The following is a 12,354-nucleotide window of genomic DNA, read 5'->3' as shown; positions in this document are numbered from 1 at the left end:
AAGACTCTGCTGTCCGTCCGTCCGTCCGTCCGTCCGTCTGTCACCAGGCTGTATCTCACGAACCGTGATAGCTAGACAGTTGAAATTTTCACAGATGATGTATTTCTGTTGCCGCTATAACAACAAATACTAAAAACAGAATAAAATAAAGATTTAAGTGGGGCTCCCATACAACAAACGTGATTTTTGACCGAAGTTAAGCAACGTCGGGCGGGGTCAGTACTTGGATGGGTGACCGTTTTTTTGCTTGTTTTGCTATATTTTTGTTGATGGTGCGGAACCCTCCGTGCGCGAGTCCGACTCGCACTTGGCCGGTTTTTTTTTCGTTTTCATCAAATTTCTTTGTCTCCAGTATTTTGCGCCATGAGTTGTTGTTGTTTTGACAACAAACCATAGAAGCGGAGCTTAGGTAAATCTCGCGACCTTAAGAGCCCATCAATGTGCACACTGGCGCCACTGCTAAATAATCGTGATTATTTAAATTTAACGAGAGATATTTAAAAAAAGGAGACCGCTACGTACTGTATCTTATATTAATAGTACATTATTGTCGAGGCTCGGAAGTAGCTACTTGCTGGCTGAGGATTCGTTTTAAACGGACGAACTTGGGAGTCCGTTTAATTGAATCCGAATCCAGCAAGTAGCCTTCCAGCCGAGTCATATATAGTGCTCTTCTCAAAAATGGTGCAAGAAATAGAAATATTTTACAGAAGAAAGTAAAACCATTGAAAATATTTGCTTTGCCGCCTTAAAAAAAAAAGTGTATTTCTCTGCTGAAAATACGCCAACCTATTTGAGACACCTAAATAGTCGCGGTACCAACATTAAAATAATAAGGACTGATCATCTGTTTGGCTGTTTAACGGACCTATGCCGTCATTTGATTATGGCCATTTCAACTTTTAAAAAGTTTGGAAGTCGACAAATAATGAAATTTTTATGCAACATTCCAGTCCCTAAATCGAGACTGCAATGTTTTTAACTTTTTAATTTTTGACTGACCATAAACCACGCACTACGCGACCTATTTTTTAACCGGTAACGTCGACTTTGCCGTCCATTTTTGAGAAAAGTACCTTTTGAATACATCAAGCTAGTTTTTATGTTCCTGAATTCGTCGATATATGAACTCAAAACGAAAACGGCCGTTTTAACTTTGGACGCATAGATTGACGAATCCAGCAACTTAAAAACTAGTTTGATGTATTCAAAAGGTACTTTAATATAAGATACAGCACGTAGCGGCCCCCTTTTTAAATATCTTTCGTTAAATTTAAATAATCACGATTATTTAGCAGTGGCGCCAGTGTGCATGTTGATGGGCTCTTAACGCGTAAGCGCCATGAGTTTTGGTTATGGGTGGTTATGGTTACGATTGAGAAAATTTAATTGTTTGGTATGTGGTCTCTATAGTAATTATATCTCAATGATTTTATTTTATTATTGTAACGTGGGTTCACCAATGGCCAAGAGTGTTGGTGTTAACTTACCAGCAGAATCCAGCGCAGTTTCATAGTCAGCCACTTCTTGTTGCCCGTCCTGCTCGCTCACTCTGTGCGTCGCTGGTAAGGGAAGAGAAAGAAGAAATTAATTTAGTTATGTTATGAGCCAACAAATCGGTATTGAACTTGGAGAGTATTTATGGCAATGGCTTATAGCTAAGAACTGATGTAAAAAGTAATGAAATAAATGTATTTGTATTTGTATTTTGTAATAGTTTACAGTTGTTTACAATCAGATTTAGTTCATTGGTTGGTTTTTGACATTTGACGAGGTTATTTTGATTTTTAGGGTTCCGTACCCAAAGGGTAAAAACGGGACCCTATTACTAAGACTCCGCTGTCCGTCCGTCCGTCCGTCCGTCCGTCTGTCACCAGGCTGTATCTCACGAACCGTGATAGCTAGACAGTTGAAATTTTCACAGATGATGTATTTCTGTTGCCGCTATAACAACAAATACTGAAAACAGAATAAAATAAAGATTTAAGTGGGGCTCCCATACAACAAACGTGATTTTTGACCGAAGTTAAGCAACGTCGGGCGGGGTCAGTACTTGGATGGGTGACCGTTTTTTTGCTTGTTTTGCTCTATTTTTTGTTGATGGTGCGGAACCCTCCGTGCGCGAGCCCGACTCGCACTTGGCCGGTTTTTTTTTTTCATAATTACCTAATATATCTCTGATATTTAATTGTAATCGGTTCCCCGCGATACAGACATTGCCTAGTGCGGAGACCCCTAGTATGTCTGTAATCATCATGCGAAATAAATGTTCTTTATTCTTATTTTTAATTTTCCTAAAATGTGAAAAATTATCTAACTTATTTGTATAATAGGTATTATTTTTTTAAATTTTGTTTTCGATACTGAAACTTTACATATTAGTAATAAGTACCTATATTATATGTATACAATATTATGGTAATCGATCTGATGAAGGACACAGGAGATGACCATAGGAACTCAGTGATAAAAAAAACAACGGGTTGCACTCAGGGAGTGCCGGCAGAAGTGAAAACTCAATGAGTAGTGCAAAATGCACTATGTATAATTGAGGTTAACGCCATCTAGCGTTAGCGTTAATTACTTGAAACCCCTAAGCACATCACTGTTAGTACTCGAGTTATATTAATACCAGTTAGAGCGAAACTCACTAATAGATGGCATTTAAATCAATAAAGAAAAACTCAATGACATTACATGTAACAGTTCTTCGATCAGGTCACGTGTCCGTCTTACAGTCACGTGATCGTCTTACGCTGTCTCGAGTTTAACATTTTTTCCCCACCTCAAAAAGTGCACAGCGCCGCTAAAAAAGTTTTCACTTCAAAAACGAAATCTAATTGTGTTTGGGTTTGTTAGAATTGTTTACCTATTAGTTGCCCGTCTAAAGAAAAGTACAGTCAGCAATAAGAGCTTGTATCAAAAAAAAATTTTTTGTCAAAAAAAATTAGTCGATATTAAACTTTCGTGAGACATATTTTAAACTGTTTAGACGACCACGGTTTCACTCACTTAAAAAAAATATTCCTCTAACCGCCGACTTTTGTAAGGAAAACGATGGTAGGTATATATAACGGTTTCAGATTCTGATAAGAGAGCCGGAAGTTGGACATAGAAACTCTATCGACGTAGAGCTCACCATACAAAATTTTCCTATTTTTAATTTGAACCTTGTCACATAATAAATTGGGATGAATTTCATTTGTTTGACAAAGCAATGAAACAAAATAATTGCTAGGTACTTTATTTGGTTTATAATAGTTATTTACGATACAAGTGCGGAAAAGAGGAAATTCGAAACGAGTGACGATATATTAAAACACGACCGAAGGGAGTGTTTTAAATCGACACGAGTTGCGAATTACCTATTCGCACGTGTATCGTACAACGTTTTACAGTACATATGGCTCTTTAAACTTTTGACATACACACGAAAAGTGCTATTTTACGCACTAGTGCGGGAAAATAGGGCCACATGTACTGTAAAAGGTACTTTTTACGTAGGAACAGAGTATATACGTGTACCATCGTGTACATTGTAATATATGTGATTGCAATGCATGTAGGATGTAGGTTATAAAAAGCGGCCAAGTGCGAGTCGGACTCGCCCATGAAGGGTTCCGTATTTAGGCGATTTATGACGTATAAAAAAAAACTACTTACTAGATCTCGTTCAAACCAATTTTCGGTGGAAGTTTACATGGTAATGTACATCATATATTTTTTTTAGTTTTATCATTCTCTTATTTTAGAAGTTACAGGGGGGGGGACACACATTTTACCACTTTGGAAGTGTCTCTCGCGCAAACTATTCAGTTTAGAAAAAAATGATATTAGAAACCTCAATATCATTTTTGAAGACCTATCCATAGATACCCCACACGTATGGGTTTGATGAAAAAAAAATTTTTGAGTTTCAATTCAAAGTATGGGGAACCCCAAAAATTTATTGTTTTTTTTCAATTTTTGTGTGAAAATCTTAATGCGGTTCACAGAATACATCTACTTACCAAGTTTCAACAGTATAGTTCTTATAGTTTCGGAGAAAAGTGGCTGTGACATACGGACGGACAGACAGACGGACAGACGGACAGACGGACAGACGGACAGACAGACAGACAGACATGACGAATCTATAAGGGTTCCGTTTTTTGCCATTTGGCTACGGAACCCTAAAAACAACACAACCCCATCGAGTTTAGGCGTACCTACTACCAGGTACCAGGGATCGGATACCGGTATTTTTTGTATGGGAACGGAAACGGTATTTTTTCGTTCTTTGCTAATTACTTCATTTCTAATTGGGCAATCTAATAATACGAAGTCGTAACCTAAAAACACAACTGAGTGCTACATTTCGAGTATAAAATAATTCGAAAAATATGGTTATTTCTATGTTTTTGCAAAAAACTGGTTCCGATCCCTGCCTACTACCATTGTTGTTGATGAATTCGTCGGTGCGAACAAAAAAAACGCCATGTATTTTTTAGCTACTTTACAGGAGACAAAAAGACTGTTTATTTTCCTGCTTGTAATATATTTGTTGCACCTGTATTTTTTTCTGGTAGATCAATGGTTTTTACATGATACTTATGCTGAAAATAAACAGTTTTTTTCGTAAATTTTTACAATATAAATTATTTTAACCAGAATTTTGCTACATAGTGACTTAAATTTGGTTCACTTAAAATCGTCATGTGCAAAGTTTACACATAGCGATTTGTTGCCAAAGTAACGTAGCACGAGAAATGATACATAGCGGATTTTAGGGTCAATAAATCGCCATGTGCAACATTATCGCCATCACCCTCGACGGAAAACAAGGCATTTAATTTCGTTATGTGCAAAAAAAATCACATAGCTATTTTTTTGTACAAATTTTGTTACTTATTTTCAAAACTAATATAGATATAAAAAAAAATATTGATACAGGTCGACGGAAAATTGAAAAAGGAATTTAAATATGCCAAAATCAAAAAATCGTAAAAAAACACAGCAATTTTTTATTCGCACCGACGTGATTTTACAAAGAAAAGTAGAGTGGCGAATGAATTTTCTTCAATAAGTGCAGTACCTTTGCAAAGGCAAGGCTTTGTAATAAAAATAGGTACGTGTGCAATATACCTACTTATCATAATCTATCGTTATACTATATGATAAGTTATTTTTATTAAAAAAGGCAGGCACCCCCTACTTATTACGGTTAAAATTTTCATCCATTAATATTTAAATAGGTATAAATATAACTAACCTAACCTTTACGTTTTATGTTGTCTGGACTGGCAATTTGAAAGGGTTGTCCATATTTTTTCGACATTCACCTAATCATGACTATTTTATATTTAGCGATTTAGCTACAAAACTATTCGTACCTATAACGGTATGCAAAAATAAAAGGCAAAAAAAAATCTAACTTTTTAGACTGATGCAGCTGCCTCAAGCGGTACTATATAAATTACCGATTATTGGTTTTTTAGGTATTTGTACGTCTATTCGATAATCGAAGCTTTAATCCAATTAATTTTATCGACCAATTGACCAATTTCGATGAAAGCATATAAAAGTATCAAATTTTTGCTATGTACCTACCATATACCTACCAATTCCAGCGCTAATTTTAAACGCATGCTTAGATTTAATACTTAATAACATAATAATTTATATATTATGTCTATCACTTTTTTATTTAGGTATAGTCACTTGATTCTACATAAGCTCGGGTAACTATAGCTGGTCAAGCAAATCTTGTCAGTAAAAAAAGGCGCGAAATTCAAATTTTCTATGGGACGATATCCCTTCGCGCCTACATTTTTCAAATTTGCCGCCTTTTTCTACTGACAAGATCTACTTGACCAAGTATATTAATCACCATTTTAGACTACAGGTATTTTAGTTAAAATTCGATAGATCAAAAAATGGTCTAAAAATCTCAAATGCAAACTTTAATTTTTAGATTTTTTATAAAAAAAAAACCCTCATATTTTTCGCCAAAAAAATCCTAACTCAAATAATAATAAAACAACTCACGACTCCCAATCGGCGCTGTTTTGCACACCATAATTCCAAATTCAAAATCACAACACTACCGGCACACCATCGAATTCGAAATTCGAAATTCAAAAATCCAGTATGGCCGCGTCGTTCAGCGCTGCCCGCGACCGTGACAATGAGACGAAGAAAGGTTAGAACTGGCTGGTGTTCGTGGTGGACGTGAGTCGAGTTGTGGTTGGCCGGTGTAATGTGACTAATGTGGTTGAGAGTTGTGGGATTTGACCAGTTGAATTGGAGGTAGGTAAAGTGGTTTTTCTGAGCACTCGACTCAGTGCTTAAGAACAGGCGATCTAGGGGTGTGCAACATGTATGCCTAGGTTTAGTTTATCATAATGAGTAAATTACTTATAATAATAAGATTTTGAGTTCAAGCATTTGGTTTAATGTAGTTTTTAATTACCTATGCGTTAGGAGTATTCTGATGCCATGTTATTTGATATAATTTTTGATTTAGATATGTATAATTTTCAATACATTTGCCTGTATTTCAAATAACATTTCGTTTCTGTTTAAATAAAGATTATAAATTATCTATTATAAATTATGATGATATTTAATTAATTCTTACGATAATTTTATAGGCACAACTTACTTATTTTATACTTCGGAATAATTTTCCTGTTTTAGTTTAGTTAGTTATTATTAGAACATAAAAAATAGATTCAATTTCAATTTCAATATTTTATCCTTAGTATGAAATGTGAATTATTTGAAATGTTAGTTCCATGTACCAATTATATCATGTTGTCGATCATATAAAAATGGAGAAGGGTTTTGTTTGACACAAGATTAAAGTAGGTACCTACCTACACTTTACTTAAATCGTAAAATATAAGTTGTAATTTATCTATATGATCTTTGACTATAATTATTGGCGCCTATATGGTGAAGCCACAGTAAAATTATCAAGTACAATGACTATAATGATTACGAAAACGTTACGAGGTAAAAGAAATGTTACTTCGTTAATGATATGAAACCAATGATTTATAACTCAAGATAGGTTATAGGCGTTCCAAAATTGAAGCGCTTACTCTGTGACGAATTGGACAAGTTGCATTTAGTCGCGGCTGGACAAGCGAGAAACGTGCACGTGCTAACGAGCTCCTGAAAGCACACGGAAAGAGACGACCTTATGTTTAACAACGAGTGTGACAAAGATGGATGGAATGAGAAAATTAATCAAAAATAACGGATTTCTTCGTAGGTACTTCTTGTGCTCCTCGAGTATGAGTACCTATAACCTATCTATGGTTATATAATATCATTGTATGAAACTTATTTAATTAAAACAGATTGTACTTACAGCCAGAAAGAAACAGCACTCTATACAAAGTGGACCGATGATATTATAATTGAATAATTTTACGGTTTAGACTCAATTGTTTTAAGTCACTCGCGCGACATGTTTCTGTCTCCTTTCTCAAGCACTAACAGCGAGCAGCGTTCACGACGGCCGTGTATCGCGTACTGCGTAAATTATTCAATGTTAATATGTCTCACAACAGTTTAAATTCGGATATTATAATTGTAGCTAACCTTTGTATAAGGGCAGCTCACGATCGATCGTTTTATGAAGTCAATATACTGTTTTAATGTGATTTTAATTGACTGTTCAGGCCACAGGAAAAGCTAAGCACAGAAGCGACATATAATAAAACTACTAGTCGCACTTTCACTTCTAAGTGGTTGTTAAATGTTGCAAATTATACGTCAGTGGTCACTGATCACTCCAGGCGGGTCCAGTTTTACGCAATGGTCGTATGATGGCATGTTTCAATGTAGGGATATTTAGCATTAAGGATGACTCACGCTAAACCGGGCCGGGGCCGGGCCGGCGCTTCGTTTTCTATGGAAGCACCACGTGATCACCGATCAGCCGTCATAGAAAATGACATGTCGGACGCCTCTCTATTTTTAAACTTAACAGTAATTCTATACCTGGGCGTTTTTTTTATTGTCCCCTACACTTTTTTTTTTCAAATTTGGGATTTTTTAAGTCATTTCTACTCAGAATCACGAGCTCTTTCTATCCTAATAGGAGAAAAAAAGTGTGTGTTTATTTCCATTACGTCACCATTTTTCACAGACTTTGTATGGCGGTCGCGGAATGGAAAGATCGAAAAATGTATGGAAATTTTGGGACACGTTTTTTCTCCTATTAGGATAGAAAGAGCTCGTGATTCTGAGTAGAAATAACATAAAAAATCCCAAATTTGAAAAAAAGTGTAGGGGACAATAAAAAAAACGCCCAGGTATAGAATTACTGTTAAGTTTAAAAATAGAGAGGCGTCCGACATGTCATTTTCTATGACGGCTGATCGGTGATCACGTGGTGCTTCCATAGAAAACGAAGCGCCGGCCCGGCCCCGGCCCGGTTTAGCGTGAGTCATCCTTAATGCTAAATATCCCTACATTGAAACATGCCATCATACGACCATTGCGTAAAACTGGACCCGCCTGGAGTGATCAGTGACCACTGACGTATAATTTGCAACATTTAACAACCACTTAGAAGTGAAAGTGCGACTAGTAGTTTTATTATATGTCGCTTCTGTGCTTAGCTTTTCCTGTGGCCTGAACAGTCAATTAAAATCACATTAAAACAGTATATTGACTTCATAAAACGATCGATCGTGAGCTGCCCTTATACAAAGGTTAGCTACAATTATAATATCCGAATTTAAACTGTTGTGAGACATATTAACATTGAATAATTTACGCAGTACGCGATACACGGCCGTCGTGAACGCTGCTCGCTGTTAGTGCTTGAGAAAGGAGACAGAAACATGTCGCGCGAGTGACTTAAAACAATTGAGTCTAAACCGTAAAATTATTCAATTATAATATCATCGGTCCACTTTGTATAGAGTGCTGTTTCTTTCTGGCTGTAAGTACAATCTGTTTTAATTAAATAAGTTTCATACAATGATATTATATAACCATAGATAGGTTATAGGTACTCATACTCGAGGAGCACAAGAAGTACCTACGAAGAAATCCGTTATTTTTGATTAATTTTCTCATTCCATCCATCTTTGTCACACTCGTTGTTAAACATAAGGTCGTCTCTTTCCGTGTGCTTTCAGGAGCTCGTTAGCACGTGCACGTTTCTCGCTTGTCCAGCCGCGACTAAATGCAACTTGTCCAATTCGTCACAGAGTAAGCGCTTCAATTTTGGAACGCCTATAACCTATCTTGAGTTATAAATCATTGGTTTCATATCATTAACGAAGTAACATTTCTTTTACCTCGTAACGTTTTCGTAATCATTATAGTCATTGTACTTGATAATTTTACTGTGGCTTCACCATATAGGCGCCAATAATTATAGTCAAAGATCATATAGATAAATTACAACTTATATTTTACGATTTAAGTAAAGTGTAGGTAGGTACCTACTTTAATCTTGTGTCAAACAAAACCCTTCTCCATTTTTATATGATCGACAACATGATATAATTGGTACATGGAACTAACATTTCAAATAATTCACATTTCATACTAAGGATAAAATATTGAAATTGAAATTGAATCTATTTTTTATGTTCTAATAATAACTAACTAAACTAAAACAGGAAAATTATTCCGAAGTATAAAATAAGTAAGTTGTGCCTATAAAATTATCGTAAGAATTAATTAAATATCATCATAATTTATAATAGATAATTTATAATCTTTATTTAAACAGAAACGAAATGTTATTTGAAATACAGGCAAATGTATTGAAAATTATACATATCTAAATCAAAAATTATATCAAATAACATGGCATCAGAATACTCCTAACGCATAGGTAATTAAAAACTACATTAAACCAAATGCTTGAACTCAAAATCTTATTATTATAAGTAATTTACTCATTATGATAAACTAAACCTAGGCATACATGTTGCACACCCCTAGATCGCCTGTTCTTAAGCACTGAGTCGAGTGCTCAGAAAAACCACTTTACCTACCTCCAATTCAACTGGTCAAATCCCACAACTCTCAACCACATTAGTCACATTACACCGGCCAACCACAACTCGACTCACGTCCACCACGAACACCAGCCAGTTCTAACCTTTCTTCGTCTCATTGTCACGGTCGCGGGCAGCGCTGAACGACGCGGCCATACTGGATTTTTGAATTTCGAATTTCGAATTCGATGGTGTGCCGGTAGTGTTGTGATTTTGAATTTGGAATTATGGTGTGCAAAACAGCGCCGATTGGGAGTCGTGAGTTGTTTTATTATTATTTGAGTTAGGATTTTTTTGGCGAAAAATATGAGGGTTTTTTTTTTATAAAAAATCTAAAAATTAAAGTTTGCATTTGAGATTTTTAGACCATTTTTTGATCTATCGAATTTTAACTAAAATACCTGTAGTCTAAAATGGTGATTAATATACTTGGTCAAGTAGATCTTGTCAGTAGAAAAAGGCGGCAAATTTGAAAAATGTAGGCGCGAAGGGATATCGTCCCATAGAAAATTTGAATTTCGCGCCTTTTTTTACTGACAAGATTTGCTTGACCAGCTATAGTTACCCGAGCTTATGTAGAATCAAGTGACTATACCTAAATAAAAAAGTGATAGACATAATATATAAATTATTATGTTATTAAGTATTAAATCTAAGCATGCGTTTAAAATTAGCGCTGGAATTGGTAGGTATATGGTAGGTACATAGCAAAAATTTGATACTTTTATATGCTTTCATCGAAATTGGTCAATTGGTCGATAAAATTAATTGGATTAAAGCTTCGATTATCGAATAGACGTACAAATACCTAAAAAACCAATAATCGGTAATTTATATAGTACCGCTTGAGGCAGCTGCATCAGTCTAAAAAGTTAGATTTTTTTTTGCCTTTTATTTTTGCATACCGTTATAGGTACGAATAGTTTTGTAGCTAAATCGCTAAATATAAAATAGTCATGATTAGGTGAATGTCGAAAAAATATGGACAACCCTTTCAAATTGCCAGTCCAGACAACATAAAACGTAAAGGTTAGGTTAGTTATATTTATACCTATTTAAATATTAATGGATGAAAATTTTAACCGTAATAAGTAGGGGGTGTAGGGGACAACAAAAAAAACGCCCACCTACCTATTCCTAAGTCTATTATCACAGCGAGCGTAATTGGTACTCTAGTTGACAGCGACGGTCTGATTTGACAGCTTAATGTTGGGCAAAACTGTCAAAATCTGCGCGCGCGCGGAAGCGTGCGACAGTTGAACACCGAAGGGTTCCCTCTATGGACATTTTTATTTCAGGTTTGTTTTTTTTAATGGCAAATTTTATGCTTTTAAGCATGGTATAATAATATACTCCGCCTGGTACTCTCTTCCGAGATTCGCGAATGACCTAACTGTCACTTGCCTACGTCATCATGCTGTTTACAGGTTCTCAAACTTTAAAATGTGGGAGAATTTTAACCAACGGTGAATATTATTTTAACGGCATTAATTTTAAGTTATTCATAGTAAAATAAAACAAATCTATACTGCCCTTTTCACTCCTACTCTTACAGTTCCGAATAGAATAGCCAACCATTTTCGTAACAAAACATTAATTATCAAGCTTACGACGTGAAAAGTTTGGAAAACACTGCGACTGCTGACACTGAGCGAGAAGGAAATAACAATTAACACGCGTTCGACAAGGATGACGGTCAGGGACAACATGGCGGATTGTCAAATGTGACAGCGCTATCCTGTGTCGCCAGTAGTGTAAACAGAATTACCCGAATGTCTGAAATTTCTTTCGTGAATCGGAAGATATTGCTAACGAATAATTAAAAATGACGTGTTATTGTAAAATTTAAGATAAAATACATATAAATGAAAATTATAAAATTATAAAGAAATATTTTAACTTATTAACCATAGATATAATGTACCCATGTAACATGTTATGTTGAAATAAAGTGACAATGTTATTGTGACGTAGGCAAGTGACACTCTGGGAAGAGAAGACCATGTTTTATTAGACCATGCTTTTAAGATAGTTGTTTATTTTTAATTTAACGGCCATTAGCGAAACTATATTTGGCTAATATTATGCCTACTTAAACATAGCTACTACTAACATAACCTATACAGGATTAATTGACTGTTTAAACCTTTGCTTGCATTAATGACAAAATATTACTAAAATGTAAATGCCTTAAAAATATAAAAGTTATTACAAAAATATTTGTATCGTCCATAGGTATTTTGCATTTTATCTAAGACACGAAAGATATTTCTCCCAAAACAAAATTCACTATAATATTATACATTTAGGTATGTACAGTCAGCAGTAGAAGTAAGCGGGC

The 12,354-nt window shown here is 35.2% G+C and overlaps 1 protein-coding gene across 1 annotated transcript in view; it reads right to left on the bottom strand.

Moving 5' to 3' along the window:
• LOC134662006 (synaptic vesicle glycoprotein 2B-like) overlaps positions 1–6,161 on the bottom strand; it is a 29,297-nt gene extending 23,136 nt beyond the window's left edge. The window contains exons 1-2 of the mRNA XM_063518245.1: positions 6,028–6,161; positions 1,491–1,562 (exon numbers count right to left, since the gene is read on the bottom strand). Of these exons, the coding sequence (XP_063374315.1) occupies positions 1,491–1,562; positions 6,028–6,058 (103 nt within the window). The 5' untranslated portion in view covers positions 6,059–6,161. The remainder of the gene's footprint in view (positions 1–1,490; positions 1,563–6,027) is intronic.
• Between the last annotated feature and the right edge of the window lie 6,193 nt (positions 6,162–12,354).

This window comes from Cydia amplana, chromosome 2 (genome assembly GCF_948474715.1).
Source record: "Cydia amplana chromosome 2, ilCydAmpl1.1, whole genome shotgun sequence".
Taxonomy (NCBI): domain Eukaryota; kingdom Metazoa; phylum Arthropoda; class Insecta; order Lepidoptera; family Tortricidae; genus Cydia; species Cydia amplana.
Note: the sequence above shows the minus strand (reverse complement) of the source record. Positions and strands in the feature narration are given on the sequence as shown.